General features: G+C 44.0%; 1 protein-coding gene across 4 annotated transcripts in view; it reads left to right on the plus strand.

Moving 5' to 3' along the window:
- Positions 1–1,024: 1,024 nt before the first annotated feature.
- The window catches only part of OTUD4 (OTU deubiquitinase 4), a 75,497-nt gene continuing 54,777 nt past the window's right edge, over positions 1,025–21,744 (plus strand). For 2 of the 4 annotated variants that reach the window (XM_078600880.1, XM_078600881.1), the window contains exons 1-2: positions 1,568–2,278; positions 3,037–3,120. In XM_078600880.1, the coding sequence (XP_078457006.1) occupies positions 2,138–2,278; positions 3,037–3,120 (225 nt within the window). In that variant the 5' untranslated portion in view covers positions 1,568–2,137. The other 2 variants (XM_078600879.1, XM_078600878.1) reach the window with 2 other exon arrangements.

Below are 21,744 nucleotides of genomic sequence, written 5' to 3' on the forward strand. Positions count from 1 at the left end.
TCGCGACGTTTACTACACACGGAGCACCAAGTACTCATTTGAGGCTGAGTCGACTACCGTTATCAAGCACACGGTCTCAGACCACTGTCAAAACACAACACAGTGGTGTGAGACTGTCAAAAAACACAGCCACACACACACGCGCGTGTCACGTGACTCCCCCCATCTCACACAGTCACACACACAGCCATACGGCACTCCCCCATCACACACACTCCCCCATTACAAAGATTCCCCGTGTAGCCTTAACAGACTGTAGGGGCAAGTGCTGTTAGCGGGCACCTATAAAGGCCACGCACGTACTCTCTCCCTATCACACACGCACACAGCCCCCATCACACACACACTCCCCCATCACACACCACACACCCCCATCACACACACTTACCCCATCACACACACACTCCCCCATCACACACACACTCCCCCATCACACACCACACCCCCCATCACACACACACTCCCCCATCACACACACACTCCCCCATCACACACCACACACCCCCATCACACACACACTCCCCCATCACACACACACTCCCCCATCACACACCTCAACACACACACACCCCCATCACACACACACATTTACACCCATACGCCCCCACCACACACACACCACACACACACACCACACCCCCATCACACACAGACCACACACCCCCCCCCACCACACACCCCACACACACACACCACACACCCCCCACCACACATACACACACCCCCCCCACACACACCCCCCCCCACACACACACCACACAACCCACACACACCCCCCCACACACACCACACACACACCCCAACACCCCACACATACACACACCACACACACACCCCAACACACACACACCCCACACACACACCACACACACCCCCCCCCCACACACACCCCCCCCCCCCACACACACACCACACACCCCACACACACCACACACCCCCCACACACACCCCACACCACACACACACCCCACACCACCCCCCCACCACACACATACACACACCACACACACACCCCTCTCTCCCCTCCCCCACTGTGGCCATGATGCCGGAAGTGACTCGCGACTCCGCGCAGAGTTGCGGAATGGCGCTGGCGCGGCGGAGCGCGGCTCCTGCAGGCTCCTCGGTAGCGGCGAGGAGGAGGCGATCGCTCCTCCAGTGACACAGCCCCATCCTCAACCACGAGCAGAAGCAGCAGCAGCAGCCAGCCAGCCAGCCAGCTTGCTCAGCCAGCACCCTGGGCGGTGTGGGGGTGAGGGCAGGAGGGAGGTTGGTGGGACGAGGGGTGAAAGAGCGGCGCTAAGGGGGCCGGAGCGCGGGTAGCCGGGGGTGGGGAGAAGGAGGGGACAGGGACACCCCCCCTCCTCCTCCTCTTCTTCCTCCTCCTCCTCAAAGCTCATCATCATCATCCTTCTCCTACCCCCCCCCCAAGCTCCTCTTCATCGCCGAGGCTTTGCTTGGGCCGTGCTGCGTTCGCGGTGTTCGAGGCGTCCATGGGGCGCCGTCACTTTCACGTTTGGCGCCTCAGCGTTGGCGACTGAGTGGGGATCGGTGGGGTGGAGGTAGGGGGGGGGGGGTCTTGTTGTTATTGTTTGTTGTTGTTGTTGGTTGTTGTTTTTGATTCCACCCTCCACCAACAAAGCATCCGACGGACGCATGTTGATGTTTGTGGTTATTATTCATGCGTTGTTATCGGCGTAATCGTCATTAGCATCGTCGTCGTCATTTTTTCTTCTTCTTAAAGATGTTGTTTATTGTGAATTCCTTCCTCACCGCTACATTGTAATCGGCAGTATCTTTAAACGAATTTTCGCTGTTTTGTACTTGGGTAGATTTGCCTTTTCTTCTTCATAAGCATCATCATCATCGTCATCAACAACAACAGCAGCAGTCGTCTTTATCGCTCCATTGCTTGTTCTCTTGTTGTTTGAAGAGCTTGCTTTTCTTGACACTAGCACCACCACCATCATCACCTTACCACCGCCAACAACAATCGTTCCGCTGTTTTAATCGCCCCCCTTTTGTCCCCTTTGATGGTCCACCACCATCACCACCGCCATCAACAACAACAACATTAGCGACATCACTAACAACCAACCAACCATTATCACCACCACCACCACCTCGTCCAACGAAGAGCATGTACAAACACAAAAGACTTGCAGTGGTGCAACCACACTCCCAACAACAATCAATCGACGAGTATCTGTCCAGCCACGGCCTCTATCGGAAGTTCATAGCCAAAGATGGGTCCTGTCTCTTCAGAGTCGTGGCAGAGCAGGTAAGAGATGTTTGTGTGTTTGTTTGTGTGTTTGTTTGTGTTGTGGGTTTTAAAGATGTCATAGCCATCAACCCATACGATGTGGGGTTACTCTGTATTCTTGTACAGGGAAATTGAGTTTGCAGGTCCATACGGCCTACAGGCGTTTGAATGCGGGCACATTTTTGTTTTAATTTGTCTTTTTGTGTTGATCTCCTTGTGATGGGACTTTGTAGGATGAACGTTGAGATTTATAAGGGGACACGGGGTGACCATTGAGGTCTAACTTGGTCTGTGATAAGGTAGGGGGACACTGGTAAGGGGTTGACAGGTATGAAATGTATTTGTCGTTTTTGGTGAACTTAACATGCCGTATACGCTTGGTGTTGTGTCATGTTGCTATTGTGTTGTGTTGCTATTGTGTTGGTAGTAGTGGTGTGTGTGGTGGTTGTGGGTGAGTTTTGGAAAATGAACGAGCACATGTTGAAGTTGTTTCGTGACATCTGTGAACGTTACACGCCCACTTTCTGTCCCCCCCCCATCTTCATCATTTGTCTGGAAATGTTCATTGTTTTGAATACTCTACAACGTCCATTCACAATTTGACATGGCGTGAACATCATAATTACTGCTGCTACTACTACACGTTTGTGTTGCGTGTGCTCGTTTTGCAGTTCACAACAACAATGGCATTGTGACAGTAACATGTGTGGCCCATTGTTGTTGTTGTTGAATTACTCTTGTGGTGTCCTTTGTGTCCCCCGACTTGTGGCGTGTAGGTGTTCCACACACAGTCCCTCCATGTGGACGTAAGGAAAGCGTGCGTTGCCTTCCTACGAAGGAATAAAGACAAGTTTGAAGCGGTGAGTTCTGTCACTTGCGTCTTACATCACCTCGTGTTCAATGAGCCCTCGGGCTCCCATTTCTGGCGGTGTTCATTGATAACTTGCTTGATGGATTTAGACGTTATAGATCTTGACACAACCAGTGGCTTTAATCTTGTTTTATATACCGAGGGAGATTACGTTCATGGTTGTGATGGTGTTGCTGCTGGTAGCAATGGTGTGGGTGGAAGGTGATTACAATGGTGTGATATTGTATGCAGACTTCAGTTTGACAACAGTGCATTTTATTGAAAGTGTTTTCATTGGACCATCAGCCAAAGCCATTGCGCAGGAAGCGAAACATCAAAACAAGTTCTGTTACATTTGAAGTGAGAAGGCCAGAATTTCGGATCCTGGTTTTGAGGGTTCAACGGCATCCCTCCGCCGTTGATATGAAAATGAGTAACATTGCGTGACGTGAACATTGGCTGTCAATTTGGAAACAAATATTTACCATCGATGGGAATGTTGAATTGTCAGTAATTGACTCAGAGCCGCCAACACATAGATTTTCACCAGGACATTTCTCAGCTGAGCAGCCACTTGCGTTTGTGCCGTATATACATACAAGACATCCTATTGTAAATGACGTTATCATCTTAGCCAACTCTCGCAGTGTTTCACCGACGACCTCGGCTTAGGATGTTAAGTTGTTTCGGTGTATTCATTTCGGCTGTGGACGCTTGCGCGAGGTCTTTCTTGGTTTTATATCTCATCCAGGCGGAATGAACGCGTCAAGAAATGTAAACTGACGCCGTTTATCATAAAAGTTACGACCCGTGGGTGTCTGTTAATCTCTTTCAACTGCATCACGTTATTACCCAGTAGCCGCCGCTGTTGCTACAGCATTTACAAAGCATACATGAAAAAGATATGTTATAGTTGAGGAATCGTTACAAATCAGTTGTTTTGATGCTCCTAAATTAACTGTAGTATATATAAACACACTGTAAAAAATATATATGACGTGTACAATTTTAAACAAAGCAGCCAGAGTAAAGTTTATATTTTGTAAAGAATGCAGTGAACAATTTTGTTAAAGTTCTTTCTGGAATCATCAACTTTATTATGACTATAATACTTATACACAGACTTTTCTCAAAGCGTACATGAAACAGTTGGTAGAACTTTTTATCGCTTAAAAAGGGTTTTCGTCTGAAGCAATGTTTCTAAAGTTGGCTACACAGTACGGTACATTGCCAGGTGATATCACAATTGGGGTTGCTCCTAAGAACTCTCTGCACATCACGAATATTAATTACAACTACCAGTGCAGCCATAGACATTTTTGGAACGACGGTGTATACCTGAGTAGTCCCGCAGGAGAAAATACGGTGGATTATTTGTAATATCCCATGACTATGAGAGATGGCGATGTCTTGAATGGGGGCTTGTTGCAGCAGTGGATGGATCTTGGCCGTTGATTATGACTGTGTGTACATATTCCACTGAGGTTTTTAATTGCGGAGATGCATTGTGTGATATTATGATCAACTATTGTTACAAATTGCCTGGTCCTGCCATCAAATTAACCAACCAATCAGTGTCAATGTTACCCCAGACTGAACAGTAGCAAAATACCGTGTGATTGGTTGGTTGTTGCCGGAAGGGTGGTTATTTGCTTTATTAAGGCCCGGTTGCCATGCCCATTTATAAGGTGGCTGTGGTCTTCCCTTAATGAAGCTGTAATTGGGGCTCTGTAACCAAGGCCTAGCAGTGGTGCTTTGGCGAGATCAATTACAATTGTATTTGTGTAATTCGTAATGGTTTGCCATCACAATGTAATTGTTACTATCATTTCAGCTCTACAATGCTCCCGTAATTATAATGATAACTGGCCCCAGGTATGGATGTCATAAGCTTGTCGTTCCTCAGCCACACTGGCCCTTTGATTGTGAGGTTGTGGGGTCAACATGACCCGGCGTTTACAGGCTGTGACATCACCACATCAACCGCTGACACCATGTTGGATTTGAAACAACACTCACACAAATTGCAAATGTTTGGGTGTTTTAAAAATATAGCCCGAGTAATGAGCTGCAACCATTGAGGGCGACCAATGCGGAGATGGAGCGATTAGATCTCTTCGTGTGCTGGAGCGAGATGGATTGTTACATCGTTGTATGCTGGTCGAGGGCTCGTGGTGGCATGGAGGGGCCTTCATCCAGCAGTGGATAGATGAAGATTTCAAATGCAATCCAAAGTGCACTTGCAATTACTGAGCATTCTCCAAGGTCTTCACATCCATGTCGTCTGCCTCAGGGAGGTGTGACGATGTTGGTGTGGATGAGTGCTTGTTCAGTTCGTTGTTGAAATGGAACAGTTATTTGTGACCAACTTAATACGTGATGCAGGAACCCATACGTGACCAGGTTTAAAGCCGGTATATATTTAACTGAGCAACTTATTTAAATGTTCTCATCAGAACGTTTGTGGATGTAATATTGTGGAGAGCACAGCGTGTGGGTTCAATAACATTTGCATTTTTTAGTGATTAGAAATTATTTGATTATTTTCCGTATTATTTTGTTTGAATATTAAATAAAATACATCGGAGCTCTGCTAAGGTGCTTTTTGGCCTCTTCATAAAAGGGGGCCATTTTTTATTCATTTTTCAGGATATATTGTCCATCTTGGTCGGCCTCCAGTGTACATAACCGACTTCGAGCTGAGTGAAACATTAGACCACTTTTTGAGGATCAATGGCTTGTAGCTGTGTTGGAGGAGGCTGGTTTTTTGGACCACTTTTTTGGTGAGGGAACAGATTGATTCTTAGTGGCATCACTTGAAGACTACTTGCCTCGACTGCATCAGCCATTGGCGTTCCCACATTTAATCGGGAATCTTACTGTCTGGCTGGCTGGTAAAAACCTGAAAATTACTTCTTTAGTGTAATGCTGACAATGCAGTCTTTCACAAGTTTTGCAGCGTTGTGATGGATGCACTGTGTAGGGGCGGGGGGGGGAGCAGTGGTAAAGTATTTGTGTACTGCACCACCACTTTTCTTCACTATATCTTTTACATGTCGACCTGAATGATTCCCGGCCACGGTTTACACCGTTGGCGAGTGATATCTGAACTTGCCCTGTGCCTCTCGTACTTTAACCACCTGCACTGACCACTGTGGCGCAGTATCGTCGAACAACCTCCGAAGACCAAAGGACAGAGGGAAGCCTCCAACCGAATTGGATTGCAAAAGGGCCGTTAATTTATTATTATGATGATTCCGAAGGTGGTAGAAATTGACTATTTTCTTTTAACAAAATAAATAAGCACACAATGTCTCTTTCATATGTGTGTCTCTCCACTTGAAGCATTTAAGTATTTCTCACGCAACCCATCGCCGCACAGCCTTTCTGGAAGTGCATAATTTCAGCGGCATTGACTCAGTACGCGCAAATTATGGACAGGTTTCGACATGTTAGTGGCTCATCAGCAGTGTCGGGCTTGTTTGATTCCTGTCTTTTTTGTTTACTTGAAGTTTGTAAATAACGGTGAGTAGCATGTAATGGTGTAAACATTCAACCTTACTTGGTGATTCGAGGAATATTTGACATTCTGGCTCTAAAATCAATTCAAGAATGCATTATTTATTTATCACTTAGTGGTTGCAGCGGTCACGTGAACCCATTACATATCTAAATATCGATTCTTACAAAAGTGATTTGACACGCGTATTGTGAGTTGAATAACGGGCATTGATCGATGCATCATTCTACCTCTTTAACTTGCTGACGCGCCCATACTAGACGTCTGAAAAGAGCTTCATAGCTCATCGGCTTCCTCTAGTCGAAATAAAGATTTTGATACTTGTAGCCAGTCAAAACCAGTATTTGAAGGAAATTGCAACCCAAATGAAGACATGCCTTGTTGATACAAACTTTCGCTGTGTTTTGGTCTACCCCAACATTATCTTCGCTCACAATGAAACGATTTTACGATCTGCACAATAGGTATTGGATTTACATAGCATCGAATTTCAACCGAATCTCAAGACACTTCTACAGAAAAGGAGTGGGACATGGGCATCCTGGAGAAAGGGGGCACAATTCACATTTACTTCCAAGGCACACAGTCTCGTGATGGAAATTACGGAGGTCAGACTGTTCTGTAATCGGACCAATGTGCTCCTGTTCTAAGTGACCTCAAACTGTACGAGTATTTTTTTTTCTTCTTCTTAATAACAGTTCAGGAAATACAGCCAAGGTTTTCTATTTGATGGTTGTGGTGCATGTTCATTTAAGGAGGTGTCGCTTACCTGTCTTAACGGCAGATCCATCGCTCATTACATATGTTTGCCCAAGGCCCCTGGACTAATTCAATGATGTGTTTTCACTTTTTCTGCACTCACTGGTGACCAGAAGGCACCTAATAATGCATCGTTTCACTGATTAAAACCAGGTCTTACTCTTGCGATACATGCATTGAATCATGAGCGTCAGAACCCATTATTAAGAGTTTACGCATATGATTGTTATACAGTTATCACACTTCAGATAGTGTAGCGAACAAAACGGTACAATAGAGGCAGAAAAAAAGGAAAACAATACAAATGACACGGTAAAACACGATTACGAAAAAAACATTGATTCTGGCATTTAATCATGGCCTTATATCGGGGAAAACTCATCCAATTGCTGGAGGAGTTAATCATTGCGTGCCTAGTGACCAGGCTGAGACGGTCACATTTCTTGCACTCGCAAATCTCGTTCGGTCATGGTCGGCTGCCTGCACCGAAATCAACAATCTCGGATTTGCTGGCTCAGGGTTTCTGACTTTGTTGTTACGATTCTCCCCAACTGTCCAGCCACCTCATTGCCCATTATTTTTTTCAAAGAAAATACTTACCCATGACCAAATCATCCAGAATGCACCCGATGTTGTCACATCTCGGAAGTCAAGTATGGTTTATTCTGGTTAGTGCTTGGATGGGCGACCGCTATGAACAAACAGGTTGTTACAAGGGCTACGAGGCTGCCCTAGTTGGCAGCCGAGGGCAGTGCGGCAAAATCCGTTGTTGTGCCGCACTTCTATGTTCCCCTCCTATACACTCCCCACTCTCACCAACCCGCACTGACCGGCATGGTGAGGGTACGGTCAAATAACTTGGACACGCAAAGCGGGGAGGCCGCCGTCATTCAGCAGTGGATTTCCAAAAGGGGTCTACTTGAACTATTACACTTAATCAGTTTGACCCCGATCCTAAGTGAACATTTATCTGGCACACAATGGCCAACTGTTGGTGTTTGAGGCTATCCGCCACTTCACATCGTTGCGTTATCGGAAGAGGGGCTTCAAAAGCTGGCAAAGTGTTTGGAGCCAAGAGAGGAGTTTTCAAAATTGCCTCCAATTGTCCATGCTCTAATTTCTTCAGGAAGCTAAACATGGGAGCCTTTGTGGTGATGATACCAGTTAATTAAATGATTTGTAGTGTTAACCTCTGGTGTACGATACTCATGCACAAACATGCATTTGCCTATGCAACATTTAAAATAAGTTTGTTAACTCACAGCCTTTTTGTAAAGCTACTGCTGGATAAAGGCCTCCCCACATGTGCTGGTCATGAGGCTTGTTTCGCCATATTTCTCCCCACTGGTCAGTTCAGGCTAGTGAAGGAGGGACACAAGACTGGTTCAAGTATCTCTTTCCACCAACATTCGCCGTGGCCGGGAATTGAACTCAGGGGTTGGTCTGGTTCAAAGCTAATTCTGCTAACCACTGCACCCACCACTCCATCCGGCATACGGATTCAATACGCTTTGTATATCCATATATAATTGATAAAAATCCAATACAGACGTAAAGTGCGGCGTTCATCCTGTAGTGGATAGTTCATGGCTTCTGATGATAATGAGAGATTTTAGATATTTGACAAATGTTCATTTTGGCAAGTTGAGTGTGATACCAATAACGGTTTGACCTTTATGAACATATTTGTTTGTTTTCCTTTCCGTGTTATTGTTGGAAAGAATGTGGTCCATACAGACTTGGTGTTCCTATCAGAAGTCACGTTTGCGTGCAAGCCCTTACGAGTGCCAGGTTTCTTCAGAGTGATTTAATTTGCATCCCCGTTACGTCGGGGAGAGGGGGTGCTGAAGGCTGAGCCCCCTTGTGTGGCGATGCCATTGTAGCGAAATGTTATCTGCCTCGTCCGGTATACAGGAGATCGTGGGTTCGATCCCAACCCTGATGTGCATGTGTTTTTGGAGTTTGCATATTCTTCCCGTGGTCACGTGGATTTTTCTCTGGGTTCTCCGGTTTTTCTGCCTGCATTTATAAACATTGGTTTCGAGTATTTAGCTGATATACATTTCCACACGATGAACTGCTTCGTTGCACTATCATTTGTGGCCAGGTTGCTTTTGAAAAAGAGCTGTATAGCTCAGTGGGCCTTACCTGGTAAAATGAAAAAAATAGTTTTTAGATAATTCTAGTTTTCGTGTAAATTTTGAGAGGTTAAAGTTTGTTAAAAAAAAAATCTTAATCAATGTAATAACCGCATTCTTGCAAAACTTTCTTGGCTGCCTTTTAATAATAGAAAACAGATCCCCAAAGGGGGCTTCCGCTTGGCTAAATTTATTGTTGTGTAGAAACGTTAATACTCGAATGACTAGAACTTGTGAGAAGAAATTAAAATGCAATTAGTTACAGTGGCAAGAGCACTGAACTCAGTTGCAAGTTCACATTCTTCGCTGCGGGTTGACTTTGCCCGTAATACCTCCAGGGAGCAGAAAATAAGTAGCACTTTTTAAGGCATTTATCATGGTCGTCCTGTGGATACACCAGTTGCTGCCATAGGAATGTGGAATTTCCACCACTCTCTCAGGGCTGCCAAAGGAGATGAGCATCGCTGCACGCTTGCTCGACAATGTAGACACGTTGACCTGACTTTCACTGCAGGTTATTCATAGCGAAAAATTACAAATGAGTTCTGCAGCTGCGAAACTGTCTTTTTTCCACAAATCAGTGTTTTACAAAGAAAGGTCATGTTTAATCAATAAACCAATTAGCCAATCAATCCGTCACTCGATCAATGACCTTTATTTGTAACCAGGTCAGCGCACGGTGACACTCCGCCTCCCTCGGGTTTCTTCACTTTGGGAAGTTCAGCGAGTGCACAAAGTGCATGGGCCTAGAAACACTAACTGGCAGTTCTTCACATTTGCAGTGCAGCCGAGCTAGCTCAGCTGGAGGGGCCCAGTGTGTGGCTTTCCCTGCACTTGGCACCGTTCGTCAAGGCGGAGAAGTGTGCCGAGGGGCATTAGCGATCACCAGCAGCTGACTCCACGTCAGCTCGACGCAGCTGTTTGTTTAGTAGCAGAAACCGCGGCCCCCGCCAACGAATGAAATGCGCGGCACTGCCTTTAACACACAGGCCGAGCGAGAGCAGATATTAGCAACGACTGAAAAAATATATTGAGTTGGCCCGGGAGCTCGTGATGGCCGTGTCAGAATTACCGAGCCAATAGCAATAACAAAACTGTTATGAAACTGGGCTCTTATAATAAGAATAATGATATTCATTCACCACCGAGGCTAAAGAGCTTTTTTTTTCGGTGGGGCGGGGTGACATGCATTGGCTTCATGTGGAAGGTAAGCGCAGAGTAGGCAGAGCAATGCCCAATTGTATGAGGGGGTAACACTCAAGAGCTTCCCGTGTATGAATTCAAGAATCGTATTGCTGTACTGCCATCTCCTGGCCCCTGGCAGCCTGCGCTAGCAATAGCTGGTATCCACTGGCCCGTAGTCTTTCTTTCAAGCACTAACCAGTGAAGCTGTAACGATGGGTAAATTAATCGATCAATGATCAAATCCTACATGCTCGTTTTTTTCACTTCACATATGTTGTGTGCAAAGGGTTTATTCGACCTCCGCTAACCAGGCTCGACTCCGCTTAGTTTCCGAGGGTCGCCGGGGTTCAAGTGTCATTCATGTGGCGAGTTGATGGTTGCTGTCCGGTCACCCATGACCATAAACAAAAAGAAAAATTGTGGAATTTACTGAATTCATCCTAACCCAGTTATGACTTCCAGAACTGTGTAGATCGAATAATTGATGTGGGGAACCACTCTCTTTGGTGGTCGATGTGATGGGTCTGTTGTCTGTGGTCGAAAAACTTACAGCCGTTCTATGATAGGAAATCAAGAGACCAGGATAGTCTCATTGCAAGTGACCTGTGCATCCTTTCCAGGGCCTCTTCCTGATGTGACGTGATGCATCGACTCATTGATTTAAAGCAATGTTTACATTCGCGATACATGTATCGAATGGTGTGTGCAATAATTATTCTATTTACAAATCATTATTTGCTGATGTTGCTTTTATGCTCATGTAGTCATGGGTGGAGTGGTTGGCGAACGCGGCCGTCTGAGTTTGATTTCTCTTAACGACGAACATCCGTGGCGATGTGGTGTTTAAATCGGCTTTGGGTCACCGGTTCACCAACGAGAATTGATGAGCAAATGGTGAAGTATGATCAAACAAGCCCACATGACAGTACGTCATGGGTAAGCTTTCAATCCATCGGTGGATTAAAAAAGAGCCGAGATATGAAAACGTGCACATGGTAAAAATGAGACAAAAACAATAGCAATGAGACAGTATTTTTTTAATGTTTACTCCCGATTCATGACAATTCATCAAATTACTAAAGTTGGGTGAATTGTTAACTGGCAGAATATGAGGCTGTTTTCAATGTTCTCTGGTTCTTTCGGTAATGTCAAGCAGATAGAAAGAATAATAAAAGAAACACGACGTTTCGGTCGCAACACAACCACCTGCAGGGACTAGTATATCAGGTGACGACGGACGCTTGGGTTGCGACCAAAACGTCGTGTTTATTTTATAATTTTTTATGCCTACATGACTTTACCGAAAGAATCAGCAAGTATGGATTCCTGCAGTCACGAAAGCAAAATCCTGACTATAAATGAATACGCAACTTTTGCTTACGGATATGAGACGTCCCGTTGTATTTTGTGGCATCGTTGAACCATCTCGCGTCTGTGAAAATGTAATTGTGTTTCCACGATGTTCGGTGACATGGAAACAGAATTTCACAAAATCCCATTCACCATCTCGACATCCGCGCGTAATTGAAGCGTTTTATAAATTCAAGACAGCGTTTGATGGCATCTAATGAGCCTCTTAACCGTATCATTATAAACTTCTCTCTTATTTTATGCACGCCAGATGACAAAGCTTATGCACCTTGGCGCGCATGAGGCACGGACACCACCTGCAGGGACTAATATACGTTGCTCTGTACACCGTGGAGTGCAGCTTGTGCACCGTATCTTTTGATTAGTTTGTAGAAATACGTATATATGTTGAACTTCTTTCACACCGTACGTAGCCAACCGTGCTAATTGGAGGCGCGAACATCGGAACCCTTTGGCATAGTGGCTCACGCACTACGCTACAATCTTGCCTATGGCCACATTACCTCGAATGTTTATGAAAAATAACACTCGACTCATTCATCTAAATTTCTACCGTTCGTGATACATCTCAGGAGTTTAAGCAGGGATGAGCCAGGTTAATGCTCGGATGGATGGCCACCACCAAGGATTGGTAGGCATTATAGCCATGGGGCTGCGAGGTGCGGCCGGGGATGGCAGTTCTGAGTGTCACCCACCCTCGTATGCTCGGTAGGTTTCCCCCGGGCTGTCTGGCTTCTTGCCACGTGAAGCCAAACTCTCATTAGTGGACACGACGACCAAACAATTTAAGGCAGGATCCTCCTCAATAGAGAGTGTTGAGACTTGGCGAGGTTTTCCATTATTATTAATATTAACCCAGATTTGATGCATGACCACTCATTATACCCGTGGCAGTGTGTTTATGATCCCAGCTTGGACCTACCTTAGGTTGATTCAACCTCAAATGAGCACCTGGTAGAGTAGTTTGTCAGCGTCATTACAAATATGGTCAGGCATGAGTGGATCGTGCCACACCGTTCGTTGTGTGGTGTGTTGGCTTTTAACAGGTGCTCACAAACAGCATATCCTCGGCAATCATTTTAGCTAACAAGCAGAACTTTGAGTTGTTAATGGAGGTGACAGTGGCATAGCGTTTAACACTGCACTGATCTTCAGTTCCGGTGACCAGATTTAATCTTTGCTGGACACTGACATCTGTGGAGCTTGGCTTTGTGTGCTGTACTTTGTGTGGGTCTCTCCTAGGTTGACAGAGAATAAAATTAATACCTGGTACGAAAAGTTTCAACAAACATGAGCTCAGCCTTACCACCGCCACCTGTTCCATCACCACTTGCACAACCACCTTGTCATGCTTGCCAATAACAACACTTGCTTATACAAGTCAAGAAGGATTTTCACTTTTTATTTCCATTGTTTACTTTGGAGAGGCTACTCGGTGGGAAGATGTTAACTGCCTCGCCTGGTATACAGGAGGTCCTGAGTTTGATCCCGACCCTAACGCCTGCATAGTTGGAGTTTGCATGTTCTCCCCGCGGTTGCGTGGATTTTTCTCCAGTTCCTCCGGTTTTTCCCTCTACGTTTAGGAACATGATTTCAGAGTATTTGGCTACTATAAATTTTGACCTGATAAGCCGCTTCGTTGAGTTATCGTTTATGGCTTGGTCGCTTGTGAAAAAGAGCTATACCGTACAGCTCAGTGGGCTTTACCTGGTAAAATAACAAGTTTAGTTTTGGAGAGCCTGACTTAGTCTTATGAGTTTTTTAGGAGGCACCTGCCAAGTTTTCTTTTTACAGTAGGGGGTGATTATTGCTATGTAGATTCCAATTGAGTAATTTAAAAAAGGATTATGCGGCAGTCATGTATTTATACACGGCATTACGCTGGTGTATGTTCCACCCCTTGTATTTTAATGCATATATAAGAGAAGTAATTGGCTTCATTGCCTTGAAAGCGTTGACAGTGTTGTAATGATTGGGTGTTGTGTCCCAAGGGTTCATGCTGCACATGCCTAAAGACTTGTCTGATTCCTGCCACACTTAAACTATACACTTTTTTATTTTACCAGGTAAGGCCCACTGAGCTTTATAGAGCTCTTTTTCAGAAGCAACCTGGCCACAAATGATAGCTCAACGAAGTGGCTTATTACGTGGAAATTTATAGCAGCTAAAGACTCTAAATGTATAATGTTGATTCTAAATGTGGAGGGATAAAAATCCACGCGACCATGGGGTTAACATGCAAACTCCAAATTTTCAGCAGGCATTAGGGTCGGGATAGAATCCATGACCTGTTTACAAGGCGAGATAGTTAGCATCTTGACACCGTGGTATAAGAAGTTAGGAGTGGTAGTAGAGTGGTTGCACTACAAATCTGGCGACCAGAGTTCGATTCCCACTCATGGCTAACACCGTTGACGATTATCTGAGCCGGTCATGGGCCTCCCCTAGGTCGAATCAGCCTCACAATAAGTATGGTGTGGTGTGTAAACATCACTGGGGAGACAAAGGCGGCTGGGTATGGTGCTGGCCACCCATCCCCTCATCTACCCTGCAGGCCTTCATAGGTGTTAGTGAACAGCACTTGCCCCAAAAAGTCTGTTTCGGCTATACAGGGGGGGTCTGTACACTATGTGATGGCACACGCCTTTGATCTACAACCTTTGAAGCAAACTCTCACTGGGCTGCGAGGCGGTCAAGCGATGGCAGTTCATCAAATAGATTATTGAATACACGTGTGGAGCTTTGAATGTAATAGTTTTCTGCACTTTTGTCCACGTAAATAATTGGTTTATTATCATTATTAGCATCTCGTCATATTCATGGGTTTCTGCAGTTCATCTAGTTTCCTCGCCCATTAATTGACTTGGTAAATCTTTCCAACGTGTTACAGTATCCTCCTGACAGAGTCTTGAGGCTCGGTGAGGCTTTCCTCGATAAAAAAAGGCTCTCCGGACGGTTCTGATCAGGGGCCGACCCAGAGATATCTCCAGGAATGACGCATCTCTTGTTGATGATATTTCTCGACTTGAACACATTGTGTGTTCTTTTATGAAATGCTGACTCTGCTCTGCTGCCCAATACACATGAGAATATAAGAATAGGTTTTACACTTTCTGGCAATAAACCAAGTGTTAAGATGTTTAAACACCAAACAGAAACCTTTTGCAAGGAATCGTGTCTGCATTAACCACATATACAGGTACTCCTCTACTTACGATGGAGATGCGTTACGACGATCCCATTGTAAGTCGAATATATCGTAAGTCGAAGATGACCTAGCCTACTCAGGAGTCTTAAAGAATGGTGATAATTTAGCAAAACAGAGCAATTTACAGTAGCGTACTGTATAAACTATATACTGTATGTATTTATTAATTACAATACTGTATTGCACAGTAAAATGTAAAGTAAAAAACATGGTAAATTCTTAGCCTACCTATATGAACTTTAATTTAATAGAAAGTTTTTTCAGGAAACAATCCTATGCCATAAATACTTTTAACATGCATTGAACGCATCGTATCGTGGTAACCCTAAAATGAAATCGCTAAAGCTACGTATCATACATGCATTGAACGTATCGTAACGTACCACATTGTACTGTACTCGCCAAGATTCTGTCCGTCGTCTGCATACTTGAATGATGTTAGGTTGTTGATGGCAATTTTGTCGTATCGCCATCGTAAGATCTAAATATCGTAAGTCGGACCATCGTAACTCGGGGACTACCTGTACTTGTGGTGAACATGCAAACAAAAAACATGCTCTGGTAGTATATGCAGTGTCTTTGAAACTGATTGGTCCACACCAGAGGACAGCTTTCTTTCGAGCCTCGTCTCCCATGATGCCCACTTACACATTGGCTGCTGTCCCGAGAAGGGGAAGGGGTTTAGTCCATTTGGACCAAATGCCATTCTCGTTTATCGATCATCCTCTCTGGAGCTGTTGTCATCGCTCCATCCTTGTGGTAGGCACACTATCAGGCATGTTCTGTCTTTTGGTTTCCACTCTTGTCATGAGCGTCCACCAACGGGCATCATCTCTTTCAATGTTTTGCCCAAGACCACTGACTTTTTAAAGTCCTTTATATTAAGTTCACTTGCGCGCTTGCTTGCTTGCTTACGACTGTGCAAATCTTTCGGTCGTTTTTTAACCCACTTCCCGTGATCCAATCGAGCTGACATTTTCCACACAGACTCGTTGTGCTTGACAATTACTTTTCGTGAAAAAATTTTCCAAAATTTTACACTTTTTAGGACAAAAATATTATATTTAATTACCAATTGCTTAATGGTTGCATGCAATCATCTGACCCATAGGTGGCAGCCATCTCAAGCCAGAGGACGAGAGGACTCTAGCCGCCACGCATATAAAGGATTTATAGTGAAAAGCTTTGTTTTTACGGGTTAATTTTTTACCCAGTAAAATTCATCCCTCCGATTAGTGTTTGTTTCCCCGATTTACGTGTTCCTCTTCTTCCTATCTCTTTGACGCAATTCCAAACTTCCGTTATTCCTCCGTGTCTCTTACAAATTTGACATTGTTACGTCATCTATATTTTGTGATTGTCGTACTCGTGTTGTTTCTTGTCACCACAATTTATCCTTGAAAACAATTCCCCTTGTCTCCTGTGCAAAAACATGTTCTTTATCAGTTGTCCCTTGACCACTGATACCTGCTTGATGATGTAAAAACATATATAATAATAATAATCACATTTTCCACGTGCTTTACGTTTGGGTTTAAGAAACGTTTAAGTCTGGTCACCTAATTGTGAGTCGACCAGTGCTGTTTTTGGTGAGTTTTGTTGTATGGTGCGGAGGCCTGGACACTGCTTCAAGCTGATTTGAATCGGCTGCAATCCTTCCACTCGCGATGCCAAAGACGCCTTCTTGGCATCTTGACGGTTCGACTTTGTCAGAAATGTCACCGTTGCATCTGCGACCGGTCCCCTAGCGATTGAGAGCTTAGTTCGAGGGAGACGACTGTCACTCTGTAGACACGTCGCCCGTCTTGATGTGCAAACTTCAGGAAAGTTGCACTCCCTTCAGTTGGCGGTCCATGTTCGAAGTGAAAGCTGCGACCCTCAAGTTATGGTACCTCCCCCGTGGTCGCCTCCCGTGATGCGTGGATAAAACAAATTAGTCGAGACAACGGTGTATGGCAGCCAGAGCAGTTTATTCGAATGCTGTCGCAAGAAGTCACATGTTCGGCGAAGCGGTCCTTCGCAGACGATGTGTGTTGAATGAATGAATATACTTAGCAATCGTACTGCTATTTAAATAATCTGTGCCTCGAGTTTTCTGGCTGTCTGCTGGCTGGGCTCCTCACCACCCCAACTCTATTGTTTGGTGGCTGCTGCGGGCCGTTGCCACAGCAATGAGTTAAATAACTGTGTAAATGGGATTTTCCGTGTAACAAATAAACAGCGGGTTGAATTGAAACGGCGGCGTCAGATGTTCGGAGGACGTGTCGTAGATCACGGCACCAAAGATGTGGGAGTAGCGGAATGCCGAAGACTGACACGGTTTAAACTTTTTAATTTGTGCTTCTATTAATGTCATTCTTTTACCAGAATATTATTTACATGTTTAGAGAATATATAAAAAAACCCCACCTTAATGACATTATTTTGCCATTTTATTATTTTCAGTGCTCTGAGTACCGGATTGTGAGAAGAGTATGAAAATGTACATCTGTCTCTTATTTTTTATTGTAGTGAAATGGGTTCTCTACGATTAATGGTATACATGATAATAATACTTTATATTCGTTTGCCAATACACTGCTGGTTAAATGCTTCCCCAAGCTTTATTGGTCATGGAGGTTGTTTGACCATACTTCACCACGCTGGTCAGTGCAGGTTGGTGAAAAGGGCAGGTGGGGAGGGTCCCAGGACCGGTTGTGATATCACACATGTGAGCCGTGGCCGGGGATTGAATTCGTGTCGTTCGCCGCATAAACCACTGCACCACCGCCGTTCGCTACGTGTATACGTTAGTTTGACTTAAAGTATTCTGGAACAATCTGATTTGTTTTCACGTGTAAGGCCAGCTATCCAAAACATTAATTTTCATTTTATCTCACTGAGACAAACAGCCACCCAGTTTGTATTGCGTCTATTTTTTTAAATGATAGCCGAATGCGGTCACTGAAGCAGCGATTCGCTGCATTATATCCTGCATGTATATATAATCTGCCCCATGTGCACGCAGCATTTGCTATGGCTTAAAGCCCTACTAGCCACCCAGCCAGTTCTCTTTTTATTGTTGTAAATGTTTGTTTAGAATTGACGGCGTCGATGTTAATCGACGTACAATCGTGTCTAACATAGGTGGCTCTGTCCGTGTATAAATGTTACAAAAGACAAAATGGGCAACCATAGTGTGGCATTGTGTCTGCTTCATGATCATTTTAATAGCCACCACTAATATCCAGACAAACGCCACACACAGGAATCAAGCCCCCTGTATGCAAGCTTCATAGAGCCTTCATTGAGCCTTCATTGAGTCTCTGTGTAAATATAGTTCCCTACACAATCAGGGGCCCTGTAAACAATCTGCACGCAGCTAAATCGAGTTGTGCTTGAAAACATTTTCCAAATGTGCGAAGAACCTCAAAAACAGTGTGTCTATGTAATTGTTTTAATAGTTTTAATGGGCATAATGGGACTGTCCTGACAAACACAAACACATATCTAGGCACACAGACAAACAAAATGGAACAAAAGCTGGTAAGTGCGAAAAGGAGCGTGAATAAATAATGATTGGAGTGACATCTGGAGAGAAGGGGGAGGAACACATGGATTTGAAAACGCACTCAAGATAGAGACTTCTTATTTACCGTAATCTATGGGGCCCTTTTGCCAGTAGCAAGATGATGAAAAAACATTCTTGGCGGAAAGGGTGAAGCCTCTTCTTGGTTCTTTCGGTAAAGTCACGTAGAAGGGAAATAATACAATAATAAAAATGAAACATAATAATAAAATATAAATTGTGAGAATTATTTTATTATGTTTTATTTTTATTATTTTATTATTTCCCTTCTACGTGACTTTACCAAAAGAACCAAGAAGATGAATCCCTGCAGTCACGAAAGCTTGAAATCGAAAGGGTAAAGCCCGTTCATTTTTTCATCATCTTGATACTGCCAAAAAGGGTCCCATATATTGAATTGTGTGACCCAAGCTATTAATGCTCTGATGTCTGCATTGCCTTTGTATTGTTCACTTTTTGGCGTTCTCTGGTCTGACACAGGTGAGACAGAGCCATGAAGGAGTCTCTCTGGTGTAGGCCAATGCGTACATTATTATCAAAGCATGTTTGTTAGCATGTTTTGCTACAAGCATGTGTGGTTAACTTGATGTCTATTTGGTGTTTGAACATTTTAACACCTCCTGTATTCTTGCCGGAAAGGGTATTAAGCCTCTAAGATGTTTCATCTTCTTTTAAATCCTTTATATTAAGTTCACTTGCTTGCTTGCGCGCTTACGACCGTGCAAATCTTTCGGTCGTTTTTTAACCCACTTCCCGTGATCCAATCGAGCTGACATTTTGCACACAGACTCGTTGTGCGTGACAATTTATTTTCGTGAAATTTTTTTCCCAAAATTTTACACTTTTTAGGAAAAAATAAATTATATTTAATTATCAATTGCTTAATGGTGGCAGGCAATCATCTGACCCATAGGTGGCAGCCATCTCAAGCCAGAGGACGAGAGGACTCTAGCCGCCACGCATATAAAGGATTTATAGTGAAAAACTTTGTTTTTACGGGTTAATTTTTTTACTGTTATGAAAAGCAAGTGGGCTGGAACAGGACGCTTGGCTAGAAGGGACGATGGCCGGTGGTCTAAACTAATGACAGTGGCGGCAAAGGGAGAGAACATCCCTGAGATGGCAAACTCTGTAACGCATGTTAAACTATCATAACGGTGCACGTAACACACCGAAATTGACATTTATTAAAAAACTTTTTTTTGTAGAAATGCAAATGGCAGCAGCGTGTCCTTATATGTTTCCACAAGGGGACGGCATGTGTGGGTCACTGAAGATTTCAGCGTTGACATCGTCTCGTTTCTGGTTTTAATTTCATGTGTGGAATGCATATGTAAGTCGGATCATTTTCTCGAGGGACCAGAGGGAAGAGATGGTGTATTCTCTATTAATTGAACACCTGATGCATTTCCATGCAATTCCCTTCGACTGGTGTGACCCTTAAGTGGACTCCGTGGCCTTTAATTACGGTGCTCCCACGGTCATTGGCACTAATTCGGACAATCTAGAATGATCTTCTTGGTTCTTTCGGTAAAGTCACGTAGAAGGGAAATAATAAAATAATAAAAATAAAACATAATAAAATAATTCTCACGACGTTTCGGCCACAACGCAAGCAGCCGACAGACCTGTTCTTCACCTGAGGACGGCTGCTTGCGTTGTGGCTGAAACGTCGTGAGAATTATTTTATTATGTTTTATTTTTATTATTTTATTATTTCCATTCTACGTGACTTTACCGAAAGAACCAAGAAGATGAATCCCTGCAGTCACGAAAGCTTTAAATCGAAATCTAGAATGAGTATAAAAAAACAGTGAATAATTGGATAACACACGCATATGTATGTATGTTGAAATTCATTTGCACCGTACATAGCCATCCACGCTAATCGGAGGTGCGGTTGGCTTAATATCAAAGTGACTCTTTGCTGTAATATGTGATAATTCCCCCTTTTGGCAATTTCATGAATTGTCACCGTTCAGGATCATGATTAGATTTATGAGTTTTTATATTTTTTCGTCTGTTTTTCCCTTACTCGTTTGTATTTAAACTTGGATTTGTTCACTTCATGATCATAAATTGAACATTTTCATGTCATTTCAATATATTTGCATATATTGTGTTCAATGAGGAGTTACACGTACGACTCATTGCATATATCATGCGCGAAAGATTCCACTATATTGATTAATTCATGCCCCGTGAACTGCCTAAAAATGAATCCTGGGAATTGCTCATTTCCATTGGCTTCCTTGAGCCATTATTGGAAATTCCACATTCCGTTGATAAGAATGAGGTCCATTTTTCAGTCAACCACTGATAAGTCGTTCTGTCTCATCTGCTGGTGCTTTGTTATTGATTTTTGAGGAATGACAATGACTGTTGAGGCCGTGTCATCCCTGACCAGGGTTTACACTTGCATATTCATAACTTCGGGAGGAAACTTTGCTGCTCTGTCCATTGAGCTGTATTGTACCTCGAACACAAAAGTACAAAACGTCCATGCTAGTGATCTTTATTGCAAGGCCCGTGGGCCACTGGCAGCCTCTGGAGGTCTTTCGTGCGGCCCCTGACAATACACAAATGTTAAAACACCCCCATTGTGCTGTCAAACCCCCCAATGGTTTCAAATGTGTGGCGGTCCTCACACTGATGATGTCTTACTGTCAAAAGTGGCACACCTCTGAAAATGTGTGATGAACACTGCGTTTTTTGCAAACGCCACTCCACATGCAAACGTGTTGGCAAGCATGATCTGTTTTACCAACGCAGTATTTTTTTCTTAAGATAGACATTCGATGATATTATGGATCGTGTCTGTCATAGTTTGTGTGTCCAATGCAGCGAAGTGCGGGAGGTTGAGTGAATCCTCTGATGCAAACGCG

The sequence above is a fragment of the Lampetra planeri genome, chromosome 15 (assembly GCF_965212315.1).
Source record: "Lampetra planeri chromosome 15, kcLamPlan1.2.h2, whole genome shotgun sequence".
NCBI classification, from domain to species: Eukaryota; Metazoa; Chordata; class Hyperoartia; order Petromyzontiformes; family Petromyzontidae; genus Lampetra; species Lampetra planeri.